The sequence below is a fragment of the Bos indicus genome, chromosome X (genome assembly GCF_029378745.1).
Source record: "Bos indicus isolate NIAB-ARS_2022 breed Sahiwal x Tharparkar chromosome X, NIAB-ARS_B.indTharparkar_mat_pri_1.0, whole genome shotgun sequence".
Taxonomy (NCBI): domain Eukaryota; kingdom Metazoa; phylum Chordata; class Mammalia; order Artiodactyla; family Bovidae; genus Bos; species Bos indicus.
The window spans coordinates 55,209,259-55,226,026 of record NC_091789.1 but is presented as its reverse complement, the minus strand read 5'-3'; the positions used below and the strand labels follow the sequence as shown (position 1 = coordinate 55,226,026).

The 16,768-nt window shown below is 42.5% G+C and overlaps 1 protein-coding gene across 1 annotated transcript; it reads right to left on the bottom strand.

Annotated features, from left to right (window-relative positions):
- Positions 1 to 9,072: 9,072 nt before the first annotated feature.
- Positions 9,073 to 12,325, bottom strand: LOC139181514 (uncharacterized). Its single transcript, XM_070785036.1, has 3 exons — positions 11,350 to 12,325; positions 10,396 to 10,594; positions 9,073 to 9,423 (listed from the first exon to the last, which is right to left on the bottom strand). The coding sequence occupies exons 1-2, from the start codon at positions 12,323 to 12,325 to the stop codon at positions 10,437 to 10,439; spliced, it is 1,134 nt and encodes a 377-aa protein (XP_070641137.1). The 3' UTR covers positions 9,073 to 9,423; positions 10,396 to 10,436.
- Between the last annotated feature and the right edge of the window lie 4,443 nt (positions 12,326 to 16,768).

Here is a 16,768-nt window from a genome sequence, read left to right as displayed (position 1 = left end):
CATGTCCGGTTCTAACTGTTGCTTCTTGACCTCCATACACATTTCTCAGGAGGCAGGTAAAGTGGTCTGATATTCCCATCTCTTTAAGAGTTTTCCACAGTTTGTTGTGATCCACACAGTCAAAGACTAGTGTAGTTATTGAAGTAGAATGACACTACTTGTGTTCTTCTTGATGCAAACATATTCGAAGATCAGAGAGCTTCTTTCCAATGAAATGAACTAATATGATAATCTTGCTCATGTAGAACTTCACTTTAAATTTATTAAAAATAAACAAAAATGGTTATTTTGGTCTGAGGATTATGTGTGGATCTTCATTACAAAGTATACTCTCTGTCCCAGCCCACTGATCAGAAAGTGGCCACCCTCCTGCACAGAATTAATAGTAATCATTTAATTCTCACTTCAGCTCTCTAAAATAGGTATTATTCCTCACATTTTCCATCCAGGAGGAGAGATGATGTAGTAGAAGTCAGAGCTTAGACTCTGAAGCGAGACTGGCTGGATTTGAATTTCACCTGTGCCACTCACTAGCTGTGGAATCTTAGGCAACTTACACAGCTTTGCTTTGCCTCAGTTTCCTCATCTCTAGAGTAAGATAATAATAAGACTTCCATGTAGGATACAAGGAGTTAATTCATGGAAAGCAACGAAATTATTATTCCCAAATATACAATCAGTGCTCAAAAAATGGAAGATACTCTGGAGTTAAGTGGGCTTTTTCTTCTGGCCAGTTGATAGGACATATAAGAAGGAAAAACATGGATCACTGAAGCCAATTAGAAGACAAAACATAGGTCATGGGAGCCACCTGACCTTATCCATAGTTCCTGAGATGAGTTTTGTAACTCTGACTGAGGGGAGGTTGCGGTGTACAGAAGGGTTGGAAAATGCAGTCCAGGGGGAGTTAGAGCCTAGGATATGTTCCAAATGTGTCTGCCTCAATCAGAAGCTCCTGGAATCCAGGAGATCAGAAAAGGCTCTTTCTGACACAGGCTCCAGGAAGGCTTTAGAGCCCCAAGGAATACACTGAGTTCCCATGTGCGAATCTTCAAGTTGTAGCTTTCAAAGATGCAAAAATTGCAGCTTTCTCTCATCTCCTATGGCTGGCAATCTTCCAGCCATACCATCTCCCACTTCCTTTCCCTCCTCCAGTCCGTAACGCTTCTTGCCTGTTCATTCAATGCCAGCCCCTGTTATACTGTACTAGTATACTTTTCAAGGTAGTGTACTCTAAGATTAAAAATGTTTTCATTATTTTCTGTGTTTGTTTGTTTATGTATTAGTCATGTGTAATGGAGAAGGAAATGGCAACCCACTCCAGTGTTCTTGCCTGGAGAACCCCAGGGACGGGGGAGCCTGGTGGGCTTCCATCTGTGGGGTTGACAGAGTCGGACACGACTGAAGCGACTTAGCGGCAGCAGTGGCAGCATGTGTAAAGTATTATAAATCTATTACAATACAGTACTATATAGCCGGTAGTGTTAATTGTGTATCTAGGTTAATTTTGTTGAACTTAACAAATACATTGGACTTCTGAAAGCACTCTCAGAATGGAACTCATTCATATGCAGGGGCTTAATATATATACAAACTACTACCCTCACTGAATCACAATAATTCATTTTAAATGTGCTGCTATCCCGTTAATTTAGAAGTGGCAATGTACAAAGTAACTGATCGTTCATGATGGCTCTTCTTTGGGAGACCTGAAGTGTAGTTTCTGGCTTACCCAGTAGGGGTGGTAAACCCTTAAGTTACATGGAACCAGCTTATTGCCTTACTTTATAATTTGGAATGACTAGACTTAGTGTTTTATTGTCATCACAGAATTTAAAGGCTTACACATATAACATTATTCAAAGCTCTTAGTCCATATCAAGTTAATGTTTCTGCTTTCCTTTTCAATGAGACTCTCAAATATCTCCTATAGCAGCAGCTTCAGCAGTTATACCTTTCTGTCAGCAGCTTTGTCTAGATATTCATGTGGACATGCTCTTCTTCGCAATGGAGCACAGGACAAAAGAAAAAGAATTTTCTCTGGGGTTCTGATTTACCATAATGAGGGATAAGTGGGCTTAGGGCAATCACTCTCATGGAGAGCAAAAGGGAAATTTAGTTGAACATAATGTGAATTGGCGGGAATAAGCCTCAGTTGCACGCCCCATACTTGGGTTTGGATCTCAGTTTTTGACTACTAAAATGTGTTCACAATGCACACTGGAAGATGTAGCCCCATCTGGCAGCACTGGAAATAAGCAAGGAGTCATAGGGCCCCTTAATACAGAGAAATTCACCATCACTGAGCCGATGAACTCATAGTGATCCAGCATTCCTTCATTCATCATTATAACAGTATTTATTGAGAGAGCACCATGCCAGCCACTGTGCCACGCATAGCCACACATACATCGACCCCTGGGGAAATGACTGTGTAGTAGAAATACAGATGATGAAACAAAGAATTCCCAAACACATGATATGGTTATATACATCAGACGGGCTCCTAGACCAGGCTTGAGGGTTTGCAAAGAAAACAATGTCTAGGACAGGAGTGAAAGGAAGTATTAATCCTCAGACTTTTTTATCTTTCCCTCAACCCTGCCATAATGTACAGGCGAGTCCTGTTTTCTGAGTAAAACGTAAATCCAACCACTTCCTAACTACCTTTGCTTTTGTCACCCTGATCCAAGACGCCATCATCTCTCAGGTGGACTACTACAATAGCCTCCAAACTGGCATCTCCACCTTCAGTTTTACATCCTGCGGCAAATGTCATAGATTAGCTCACCTGACTCCATCCCAATCCCAATTACAGCAGGTAAGTCTTGATAGAAGTTGGAAACCAAGTCTACCTTTCCTGAAGTCTTGCCTGGATGGCCTTGATTCCACGAATAGAAGCTTCTTCCAAGTAGATAAGAAACATCCATGAGACTTGGAAGGAGAAGTGAGGTGTAGTCTGTGCTTCTCCTGTGGTTTCTGTTTTCTGTTAGTGAGCGTGGGCTCATAAAATTTCATTCTTTTGCATCAGTGACAATAGAGGTCCCAGGGTACAGTTCCTAGCTTTGTGGGTATCAAAAGGCAAGGCATGAGACATCTACTTTGACTGTATAGATGGAGAAGGAGTCAGTGTGGTCTCGCAGCCAAAATCTGTGATGGTCTCAGCAGAAACAGAGTAGTCCAGTGGCTTCCTCGCTTCCCACCCTCCTGATTATGCCAGTTATGTGGTATTATTCAGGAAAATACTTCTTTAAATTGTAAATACCTGAGTTAAATAAAAGTGACCACCTCCCAAAAGTCTCTCATTCTTTTTCTTCATACCCCCAGTTGTTTTGTATACTCTTATCATCTATTTATGCATGCCAGTTTTTAATTTTGTAAATTCTCCTGGCAAGAATCCTGGAGTGAGGGTGCTATTCCCTTCTCCAGTGGTTCTCCCTGACCCAGGGATCAAACCCAGATCTCCTGCATTGCAGGCAGATTCTTTACCATCTGAGCCACCAAGGAAGCCCCAAGAATGCTGGAGTGGTTAGCCATTCCCTTCTCCAGAGGACAGACTGACACAGAGATTGAACCCAGGTCTCCTGCACTGCAAGCAGATTCTTTACCATCTAAGCCACCAGGGCGGCCCTTAACAATGGCCTCATATAGTATATATTGTTGGGACTTCCCTGGTTGTTGATGGTTAAGAACCTGCCTGGCAATGCAGGAAAAGCAGGTTTGGTCACTGGTCAGGGAACTAAGGGGCTTTCCCAACAGCTAGTGAGTGGGTAAAAAGAATCCTCCTTCAGTGCAGGAGACACAGGAGATGCAGCTTCGAGTCCTGGGTCAGGAAGATCTCCTGGAGGAGGGCATGGCAACCCACTCCAGTATTATTGCCTGGAGAATCCCAATATTTGGGGATTTAGGAGCCTGGAGGACTACAGTCCAATGGGTCTCAAAGAGTCAGACACAACTTAATGACTAATCATACATGCGCACAGGGAATTAAGATCCCACATGCTGCTGAGCAGCTAAGCCCACGTCTCACAACTAGAGAGCTGCAACTACTGAGCCCACGTGCCACAACGTGCACTGAAACAAAGATCCCACGTGCCACAACGAAGACCCAATGCAGTCAAATAAATATTAAAAACAAAACAAAAAACTTACGACTTAAAAAAAAAAAGATAATGACAGTAATTATGCTCTAAGTAGGCAAGAATGTGGAGCAAGTAGAATTCTCATTTCCTGCTATTGGGAATATAAACCGGTACAACCATTTTGAAAGATTTTTGAGATTACCTAGTAAAGTTGAGGGGCTTCCTTGCTGGCTCAGCAATAAAGAATCCACCTGCCAATGCAGGACATGCAAGTTTGATCCCTGGGCCAGGAAGAGCCCCTGGAGAAGGAAATGGCAACCCACTCCAGTATTCTTGCCTGAGAAATCCCATGATCAGGGGAGCCTTGCAGGCTACACTACATGGGGGTCACAAAAGAGTCAGACATGACTTAACGACTAATCAACAACAGGTACAGTTGAACTGTTCCTGAGCCCAAGCTTGCTCTGCTCCCTGCACGATGGGCTAACGAATCAGAGATAAGGTGTTGAGGCAAGGAATACCATTTTATCTGGAAAGCCATCTGACCTATCAGATGGCCGACTAATGTCTCAAAATAACCATCTTATCAGGGTCTGGATACAAGATTCCTTTATAGATCAGGTGGGAGGAGGTGAGGAAACAAAGTGAAAAGCCCATAAATGTTGTAAATATCTCTTAGAAGGGCAGGCCTCGGGAAGGAGATGTTTAACTTCTTCCTTTCAGTCATCCGCATGTGGATAGGGTCTTGAACAAAAGCAGTTTAGTTTAACAGTTAGGCAGAGGGGCAGGATTCTCTGAGGCAGCCCTTGTGTATGACTATAACAAAAGCAATGAAAAACAAGTCAAAGTAACAGTTCCAACATGGGGTCAGAACTGGCTTTTCCCTGCAACAGAACGTGGGCACACACTATGATCCAGGACTTTCATGTCTATGAATGTACTGGAGATCAGGGCTTCTCAACTGTTGACATTTTGGAAGAGACAATGCTGCGTTGTGGACTGTCCTGTCCATTGTAGGGTGCTTAGCAGTGTCTCTGGCCTCTACCCACTAGATGCCAGGAGCACATCCTCGCTTATGACAACCAAAGATGTTTCCAGACATTATCAAATGTTCCTTGGTTGGGGGCCATTGTGTATAAAATTGCCCTCAACTGAGAATCTAGAGAAACTCTCGTGGATGGGCATCAGGGGATATGAACGAGAAAGTTCACTGCACAATGACTTGCAAAAAGATAAAAATGAAAACAACCCATATGTCCACAAACAGGAAATAGACACATTGTGGGATTTTCATATGATGGATAACTGTACAGCAATGAAAACTGACTTATAAGTTGTACACATCAATATACATAAATCTCACAAACACAGGGTGATGGGGGAGGGGAGAAACACAAGTAATACATCTAGTATATTTGCATACACTCCAAAATGGACAAGAAATAATGTAATTTGAAGGAACATTTCCATGCAGTGAATGTATAAATAAGTGAATTATTAATAAAGTTCAGGATAGTTGTTACCTCTGGGAAGGAATGAGAAAGTGAATCATGGAGGGCACAGGTAAGATTCAGAAGCATTGGCTATGTTCTAATTTTCAAGCTGTGTGATGGGTAAACAGGTTTTTATATTATTATGATACACCTTACATATATGCTGTATTATCTTCTGTATATACGAAATAGTTCATAATTTATAAGGAACTGATGGGGACTAAAATATGGTGGGAAATGGAAATAAAGGCACTGGAGTAAATAACAAATTGAATGAGAGGGAGAGAAAAAGAGCTAAGTTTAAGGTGCCTCTTAGAATAGTTTTAAACTGATTTTCTTCATGGATTTGGTGATGAGATCAATTCCTCATCTAAGCACACATAAACCATTGCTTAGACTTCTACGAAATGTAAATTTCACGCCTCAAAAGCTATGCTATAATACTACGTGATTCATATCACAGAGGACTTAAGAATACCACATTTCACAAAACATCATTTTCCAAGAGTCCTGCCATGTTAGAGTTTTGAATGTGTACTCCTTTGTATTCCTTGGAGTTACAAGCATCTGAAAATAGGGGGCTTAGAGGACAGTGATTCTTCATCACTAACTGTAGTATCATTAAAATATCCCTAAGTGGTAACAGAAAATCGTTTCCATCTCTGGCACCCACCATACCCCTTTCTTTTTCTCTCAATGGTAATCTCCCAGGAAGTGGAATAAAGGAGAGTTTTGGATCACATCCTTTGAGAACATGGAGCCATAACCAAGGAAAATATCAAAACAGCCTAACCTTTCCTGGCTGAGACAGATAGGTACAAGACAGGTCTTATCCTAAAGAAGCCCCAAATTTTCAAGGTTGAAGGACTCAGTGAGAATATATTCAATACATGTGAAAATAGGGAAACCCACAAACACCCAGAGTAACAGGAAAGGGTTTGTCCCTGACCTGATTTAGGGACCATCTCTCAGAGACCCAGAGAAGCCCGATATGTTAGCGCTTCAGCAACCTTCAGTGAAGCAAGGCTGAGGTTCCTCCCTCACCATGAGAGGCGTCACGTACATCTATGTGGATAATGTGGCCCACTTGTCCTGTTGCCTGTATACAAAGCCACCACCTCTTAGATTCCTCTCAGTCCTGAGAGTATAGCACTGACTGTGCCACTCAACCCTTAGAAGCACAGACTCAGTGAAGAGGAACACACAGGCCTCTTGGGGCTGGGGACATGGGGCCACTTGGGGAGTAAATTCAGGGCCCTAGGTACCTGGACCATAATGAGAGGCAGGGACACGGACTCAAGAGTACGCACCAAAAAAGGCTTATCTCAAAAAGAGGTGTTTTTTGTTTATAGTGAACCTCCAAAAATTCTTAAGCCCACATAAGGGCCTTTCATATTAACTACGGCTATACATGGGTGGCTCAGTGTTAAGCAATTGCCTGCAATGCAGGAGATCCATGAGATGCAGGTTCAATCCCTGGCTCGGGAAGATCCCCTTCAAGAGGAAATGACAACTCATTCCAGTATTCTGAATGGGCCAGTGAGACACTCCTATGGACAGAGGAGCCTGGAGGCCTACAGTCCACAGGGTTGCAAAGAGCTGGACACAACTGAATTACATTACATTAACTATATTAGCACAGAAATACACACTCACACACACACACACACACACACACACACACACACACACTCCTAGAAAGGCAAGAGCCAAACAACCAATCTGAAGCCTTTCAAGTGACACTACATGGATAAATTTCTACTTGGACTGTTACTTCATTAAACAACAATGAAAAAAGGTCTTGTGCCTTTTTTCTTTGTTCTAGCCATAAGTAATACTCTGTAATAATACATTTTTAAATGACAAAACCAGAGTCATGGAAAAGGGCTGTGGATACCTTATACTAACTTCACTTTAACAAACCTTATCAAGCACCTATGAAGAAGAAACTACAATGCTTTAGAAGAGACGAATAGAAGCCTATAAGTTCAGAAGCTCACACTTTAGGGAGTCGGGGAGAAACATTAATAAATAATGTTCATATACTCAAGGATATGAGATGAACTAACACAGAAAATAGGAAAAGGTATTGCTGCTAACTAGCGAGCATTCAAGTGGCCTGAACTAAATACAGAAATAAGGCCTTCTACCCCAAACCCCTGGTACTCTCCTCTGATCCTCTCTACTCTGCTCAAATAGCACTTTACAGTTTTCCTTCAGTAAGTTCCAGATATTAGGCCCATTTTGCCTTTCAATTTTCTTTAGAGGCGATATTTCAGACCTAGACAAAGGTACAGAGATTACTACACCCATGCAAACATCGCTCATCTTAAAAACAAAAGATTACAAATAAAATTTAAACCCATTATACCTCTCCCCAGTTGAATTCTCCCTCTATTGAATAAGATTTAACCACTGTCCTAAATAAGGTTATTGTTTTCATACACACCTTTCTGCATGCTACGTATGTATGCATCACTCCTATGTATACCTTTTACTACAAATATATGAACCTATAATCAATATAAGAACTGTTGCATCTTTTTAAACTTCACATATGTATGGTATCATAATGCCTTTACCCTTTCAGAAGGGTACCCTTTACCCTTTATCTATCTGTCGCTTCCACCCCTGAATCTTTGCCCCATGCTATAAGCTGTATTTTGTCCCCCTAAAAAGATATGTTGAAGTTTTACCCCTTGAACCTGTAAATGTGACATTCTTTGGAACTAGGATATTTGCAGGTGTAACAGTTAAGATGAGGTCATACTGGATTAGGGTGGGTCTTTAATTCAGTATGACTGATATCCTTATGAGAAGAGAAAGGACAAAGAAACAGACAGGGGAAAACGCTATGTGACGATGGAGATGCCAACGACTGACAGCAACCACCAGAAACCAGGAGAGAGGCATGAAACAGATTCTCCCTCAGAGCCTCTGGAAGGGACCACCCTTGCTGATACCTTGACCTCAGACTTCTGGCCTCCAGAACTGAGAATGTATTTCTGTTGTTTTAAGCCATCTGGTTTGTGGCAATTTGTTACGGTAACCTTAGGACACTAACACACCCCTCTTTGTGTCTCAAGCCCCTGAGAATTCTAGTGTCTTCCTAAGTCCAGATCTTACCACCCTGTTTAGTTTACCTGCAGCAGTACCAAGTCAGTGAGTTAAGGATGATCCTGCAGTGGGTGTAGCAAACCTTTCCCCCACTGCTCTAAAGCAGTGGTTCTGAAACTTCAATGTGCTTCAGTAGCAGCTGGAGGACTGTAAAACCCTGATGGCTAGCGGCCTACCCTCAGAATTTCCAACTCAGTAGGTCTGGAGCAGGGTCTGAGAATGTGCATTGCAAACAAGTTTCCAGCTGATGCTGATGCTGCTGTTCCAGGGAAGCTAGGTCATCCATCAGTTCCTTTCAATAAAATATAGTAGAGGCTAGGGCACCATCCCACAAATTATTTACAATCTTATATTTTAATTTATTTGGGGCTGCAATAAAAGGATTTAAAACAGGCTTGACAAATAGCAGAAAGAAATCCCTTTCAGTGACAGTAAGGTGGGCCAAAATAAATTGAACAATGATAGATTTGAATCAGTGGTATTTATGTGAAAAAAAAAAAAAAAAACAACTACGGCTTATTACTTTCAAACAAGCTTTTATTTCCAATGTGAACAATACTATCAAAGTATCTGTAAAAGATAAGAGTAAAGTCAGATGTCAGTAGTTAGTATCACTTTGGGGCATTGAAACTTTGAAACAAAATTAGTATTTCAGGCTAATGTAAACAAGAATATCCATGAAGAACAGATTCATCTTTTCTTTGGCTGTCTGCTTTTTCTATGCCTTCCCACTGTAGGATGAAATAAGAGCCAGTTAACAATTGTACCTCAATAACATGCAGTGACTTTCTAAATATGAGTCAACACTATGTACATCTATTTTCTTAATGTTTTCTTCTTGTAACCCAGACCCTTGGTGATCAGGGTGCACATCATTGCTAATGCAATACTTATCTCCCTCTTGCACACCACTATAAATGCTTGCTGATTCCTTGAAAGGCCACACTGTGATTTAAATAAGTCATTCCCCCTAAAAAACTAGTGTTCCCTTGCACAAATCATCAATCCCTTATATTTCCAGACCTTCAGTTTCCACATGTGTAAAACGAGGATGAGGCTTTATCAAACATCCACATGCATGAAAACTAAGAAAGAGTGAGAGAGTGAGTGAGAGAGACTAAAAGATGAATGAATAGAGGAAAGAGAAACAAAGATATAATTACCACTTCAGTGACAACCAAAAATAATACTGAGACTAGTTTTCTTTTCTCTTGAATAAAAAATCTAAATTGAACTAATATTTGTGAATTAATCCTGAAATGCACTTCTCTTGAAACCCTTAACATCTTACTACTTTGTAAGGACTCACTTTCTCAAAGTCATTGTCAGTACAAGAGACTACAATTCTGTGGCCAGGTGATGATGACACAGCTAATGCATGGCCTAGTCACTTTAGCTGCTGCTTCTGGTGACTCTTCTCTAAACAAGCACTGGTCTCCATTTCCAGGTCTGATAAATTCCCCAACTATAGTAGACTTAAAGCTACAGGACAAAGGACTTGTGGCTATAAATGAAATACATTTCAGAACATACTGCCTCCTACATTATCTAGAAAACATTATTAACAATAAACTGTTTTTCCAAAATTAAATTTCAACAATTTTCTTATTTATTTTACAGAAGAAAAATTAAAAATATAAAGCTGTTAGTAACAGGTATGTGTCAGGAATGGTTATGTCGTACTAAAGCCTATACAACAATACCTGTATTATCCAGAGCTGCTCTTTGCTGAGACCACATCCATTTAGAGTCCTTCAGGTTTTTCATTTCCATCCTCTTCCTCTTCATCAGTGTTTTCATACTGATCCTCACCCTCATCATTGGGGCAGAATGATGCAGACATTGGGGTCAAAAGTTGGCAGGGAAAATATCCCAACTTAAAACCAGCAGCAGAGTCTAGGCCTGAGAGAAGAGAAATAGGTTTAATGAAAGAAACAACAAATAATACCTGGATACATTTCTAGCCCCCCATCATGTCTGCTGCTTGACAATGTTCACAAACGTTTTTCCCCTCTTTCCAGTAGATCGGTACACAGATCTCTCTGATTATTTCTGGCCCCTGTGGAGAAGGGATCCGAATCATTTGATACTGATACCATTTCGTACGTGTGTGTCGGAATTTCAATGGAAAAAAATGTTTGTTTGACTTAAAGACAAATTCTATGGGGATGCTCAGATTCCTCAATCCCTGAAAAGTGCCCCTGTGCTATGTCATCATTTTCTCAGATCCTCCTACCAAAAATATTCACATTTGTTAAAGCCGTTGACCAACAGGGAGGGATGCCACTTGTTTGCCTCTAGGTTGGGAGAAGGCAGCATGCTGTTTCTCGAGACCATGAAGGTCTCCAGAACTGGGCTTCCACTTGTGTAAATTGTGCCCGGAGGTTTTTGAGAGTTCTGACCCACTGTGTGACTGCTAGAGACCTACCTGCCTTTGAGCTCAATGGCCCCACAAGGGCCTGAAGGCTCAGCCACCACTTGCCCGCCTCAGCCCCTCCGGGATCACAGGCCTCAGCCTCCCAGTCTCAGAGGCAGCAGTCAGGGCTTCCTCGCCCAGAACTCGGCCTCCACTGCTGGTTCCTTTGTCTTCTAGGATGCAACCCCCTCCGCAGGATCCCACAGCTCCCAGGGTGTATCGCCCTCCAGTGGGTACTCACCCTGCAAGACTCTGCCTCCCTCTCCCAGGTCTTCCTGCTCCTGAGGAGGCACCGGACCTTCTCCAGCGTCCGAGGGTGGCTGGGAGCAGCCCCTGGCCATCAGGCGGTCAGCGTGAGGCCAGAACAGGACATGTCTGTTGTTACGGAAATTGCGTAGAAAGGAGTCGAGGTGACCCTGGAACAGGGGCCCAAACGTATCCATGCAGAATCCAAGGCCTGCAACCACTGCCGCACCCTCCTGCTCATTCTCGTCCTCCTCTTCCTCGCCCTCTCCAGACAGGTGCTCCTCCTCTTCCACGTCCTCCAACTCGAAATCGATCTCACTCTCTTCCTTGTCCTCCTGCATCTCTACATCTTCCTCCATCTCCGACTCCTCTAACGGCTCTCTACCACATTCCTCTTCCACTGCGGCCTGTGGCCAACCCTGCTCCCCGGGAAGGGCTCTGGAGACCTCCAAGGAAGCCAGAAGAGCCGTGGCCTCCTCGACTCCTTCCGTCCCCTCGCAAGCAGATGCTTGGACCCCAAGGAGACTGGGGTCGCGGCCCGCCCAACCACCAGCTCTCTCCTTGCCACCTGGGATCCAGTCGTGCTCCTCTGTGGCAGACATGGCAGGAGAGACGTGCCAGACAGTGATCGTCCTGCAGTGATGTCTGTGGGGAAGATGGCGGCCGCCGGGCTGAGCGTTGCGCTGAGGAGACGCTGTTGGCAGTGGAACCGCAGGGTGGGGGTGGGAAAGCAGAGATGTCGGCTGCACAGGGAACAGGAGTCTGCGAGTTGCTGGTGTAGGCCCCACAACAGGAATGGTGAGGGGGTGGCCCACAGACCGGCCCACCAAGACCGAAGCTGAGCTGACCGCAGTCAAGGCGGGAAAGACCCTGATGGGCTGGCGATGGTAGGTGGAGCTGGAAGGGTCAACCGCGACCACTTCCTCCAGCGCCAGCTCTAAGCTCATTTGCCAGGAGGCAAAGATTGGCATGACCGCCGTCCAATGAGTGATCAAGGCTTTCAGATTGCATGCAAGCCTTCCAGCACCAGGTCATACTTTGAGCCCACAGGAGTCCCTTCCTTTCCATTGCTGCTGCTGCTGCTGCTAAGTCGCTTCAGTCATGTCCGACTCTGTGCGACCCCATAGATGGCAGCCCACGAGGCTCCCCCATCCCTGGGATCCTCCAGGCAAGAGTACTGGAGTGGGTTGCCATTTCCTCCTTCAATGCATGAGAGTGAAAAGTGAGTGAAGTCGCTCAGTCGTGTCCCACTCCTAGCAACCCCATGGACTGCAGCCTACCAGGCTCCTCCGTCCATGGGATTTTCCTGGCAAGAGTAGTGGAGTGGGGTGCCATTGCCTTCTCTGTCCTTTACATTGTACCCTTGCAAAAGCAAAATGGCAATGTCCCTATAGGCAGCAGCACCCTGGGGTATGGGAAGCTGGGTGTGATCCCCAGTTGCCACCTTGTGTCAGCTCAGGTCATCAGAGATACACTTATTTTAAAAACTTCATAAAGGCTTGAGAAAGAACATCAAAGGTAAGAGATGGAGAAATTGGAAAACATAAACTTAATTAAACGGGAGCACTGAACATGAAATAGAAAAAAATGAAACAAACTAGATAAAACTAAAAGATTATCATTATGGTCCAGTTGATTTTAAGCATGGCTGCTCATTAGCAACATATCTATAGCTTTGGAGAATAAAAGCAATACCTTGGCATTTTTCAAAAAATTCTAAGATAATTCTGATATGTGTCAGGTTTTCCTCTTGAATGGTAGCTTTGGTGATATAGAATTCTACTACTTTTGTGTTGACCACTCATGGTACAATGGTATTAAGTGAATAATAGTTACTCAGTAGTACATATAATATATATTTTAGAAAACGTATTAATGTTTGCCTAACTAAAAAATTTATGACATTTTGATTCCACTTGTTTGACTTAGTATGCATAGAATGCTAGATTTCTAATTTAAAAAAAAGATGAGCAACAACCAACAAAGTTTTACTATATAACACTGGGAACTGTAGTCCCTTTGTCAATCTCTTGAAATACCTATAATAGAAAATAAACTGAAAAATAATATATGTGTATATGTATAACTGAATCACCTTGCTGTGCACCTGGAACTTTGTAAGGCAACTATACATCAATAATATATATGCTATGCTAAGTCACTTCAGTCGTGTCTGACTCTGTGAAACCCCATAGACAGCAGCCTACCAGGCTCTCCGGTCCCTGGGATTCTCCAGGCAAGAACACTGGAGTGGGTTGCCATTTCCTTCTCCAATGCATGAAAGTGAAAAGTGAAAGTGAAGTCGCTCAGTCGTGTCTGACTCTTAGCGACCCCATGGATTGCCCCTAACAGGCACCTCCATCCATGGGATTTTCAAAGCAAGAGTACTGGAGTGGGGTGCCATTGCCTTCTCTGATAATGTGTGTATATATATATACACACACACACATATATATATGTGTGTGTGTGTGTGTAATATATATATGTATATATTATATATATATATATATTATATTTATTTTCTTTATATATATTTAAATATAAAGAAAAAAAGATTAAGTGTATAGATCACATATGAGCAACTGTTTCAACCTCCTGTGAGAGACAGAAGGAGAATTTGGAGGTTTTAATGTTGCTAAAATTACTTAGAGAAGAACATAGAAGTTGACATAGATGCCTCGAGAATGGAGACTGGAGAGTGGAAGGAGTAAAAATAGGAGCTGAAAAGGGATTCATCAGGGCTCCCCAATTCACTTCAAGGCTCCGAGAAATGAAGAGAGACTTCTTTTCAGGACTGTGCTAATCACCTGCTCTATGCTAAACAGTGACACCCCCTCCCAAATGCATATATTTAAATGTTTACCCACTCCATCCCCCAGGTGACGGTATTTGGGAGTTATGGCCTTTAGTAGGAGACACAGTGAAGATAATCAACCTTGCCCTATATAGAACTTATGCATTATAGATTTCACCCCTTATACCGGCCTTGTTTTGTTTTACCTAACTCATACTCAGTATTTTCAATGGGGATAGTCCATTGGGTCCCAAGCTGTCAAGCCCATTTCTAAGTGTCAAAGACTCAATTTAACTTTATGAGCCATATGTCCGAGTGCCTATGCCCACTAGGGGCTATTTTAGGAGAATGGCTGCTATGATCTGGAGCACTGAAACATCACAATCATAAAATTCTTGAGGCAAATACATCTATTGGGTCTCTTCAGTAGCTCCCTTAACACTATAGGGGCATCTTTTAAAAATTTAGGGATATCTTCAAGTATTCCTCTATTTCGTTCCCCGGTATTATGTTCAAAGAGTTTTCCTAAAGCATGCATTTCAGCATTTGCTGAAAAGTGAAAGTGAAAGTCACTCAGTCATGTCATGTCCGACTGTTTGCGACCCCATGGACTACACAGTCCATGGAATTCTCTGGGCTAGAGTACTGGAGTGGGTAGCCATTCCCTTCTCCAGTGGATCTTCCAAATCCAGGGGTCAGACCCAGGCCTCCCACATTGCAGGAGGATTCTTTACCACCTGAGCCACAAAGGAAGCCCAGCATTTGTTGAAGTCAATTCCCAATCTATTTGCAGAAGTCTTAAGCCAATAAGCACTTTTTGTGTTTAAAAATATTATTGCACTATTGTGGTGAATGTCACAGGCATTTAGTACGTTCACAATGCTTCTCAGCCATTCTCTCTGTTGTGCCTAAATAAATCATCACTCCTAAAGGAAACCCCATGCCAGTAATCACTCCTTTTCCATTTCCCCCTCACTGCTCTGATAACTACTCTGATAACCAGGCTCTGGTAACTACTAATCTTCTGTTTCCCTCTATGAACTTACATTTTCTAGATAGCTGAGAGAAATAAAATCCTACAATATGTGACCTTTTGTGTCTGGCCTCTCTCATTCCTTTTTGCTGCTGAATGCTATGCCTGTGTACAGAGGGTCACTTTTGTTTATGAATGTGAAACAAGTTGAGGACAAGTTGGTGGATCCTTGGGATGTTTCCCATTTGGGTTCCCATTTCGGTTAGGGCTGCTATGAACATGGGGATAGAACTTTTTGTTACCTTTTGTTTGAACAAATACTTCTAATTCTTTGGCTTATATAGATAATAGTGGAATTGATGAGACAACCATAAGGCTTTTACCTTTTTCAGGAACTTTCAGTCTCTTTTTTACAGCTACTTGCTGTTGTTCAGTTGTTCTGCCCCTCAGTTGTGTCTGACTTTTTGCAATCCCATGGACTGCAGCATGCCAGGCTTCCCTTTCCTTCACCATCTCTCAGAGTTTGCTCAAACTCATGTCCATGGAGCTGGTGATGCCATCCAACCGTGTCGTCCTCCGTTGTCCCCTTCTCCTCCTGCCTTCTATCTTTCCCAGCATCAAAGTCTATTCCAATGAGTTGGCTCTTCGCATCAGGTGGCCAAAGTATTGGAGCTTCAGTTTCAGCATCAGTCCTTCCAGTGAACATTCAGGGTTGATTTCCTTTAGCATTGACTGGTTTGTTTTCCTTGCAGTCCAGGGGACTCTCAAGAGTGTTCTCCAACACCGCAGTTTGAATGCATCAATTCTTCAGTGCTCAGCCTCCGTTATGGTCCAACTCTCACGTCCATACATGACTACAGGAAAAACTTTGTCTATATGGACTTTTGTCATCAAAGTAATGTCTCAGCTTTTTAATTCACTGTCTAGGTTTGTCATAGCTTTTCTTCCAAGTAGCAAGCGTCTTTTAATTTCATGGCTGTAGTCACCATCTGCAGTGATTTTGGAGCCCAAGAAAATAAATCTGTCACCGTTTCTATTGTTTCCCCATCTATTTGTCATTAAGTGATGGGACCAAATGCCATGATCTTAGTTTTTTGAGTGTTGAGTTCTAAGCCAACTTTTTCACTCTCCTCTTTCACTTTCATCAAGAGGCTCTTCAGTTCCACTTTGCATTCTGCCATAAGTGTGGTGTCTTCTGCATATCTCAGGTTATTGGTATTTCTCTTGGTAGTCTTGATTCCAGCTTGTCCTTCATCCAGTCCAGCATTTCCCATGATGTATTCTGCATATAAGTTAAATAAACACGGTGACATTATACAGCCTTTATGTACTCCTTTCCCAATTTAGAACCAGTCAGTTATTCCATGTCTGCTTCTAACTGTTGCTTCTTGACCTACATATAGGTTTTTCAGGAGGCAAGTAAGATGATCTGATATTTCTGTCTCTTTAAGTTTTTCTATAGTTTCTTGTGATCCACATAAGGAAAGGCTTTAGCATAGTCAAAGAAACATAAGTAGACGTTTTTCTGGAATTCTTTCTATGATCCAATGGATGTTGGCAGCTTAATCTCCGATTCCTCTGCCTTTTGTAAATCCAGCTTGTAAATCTGGAAGTTTTTGGTTCACATACTGTTGAAACCTAGCTTGA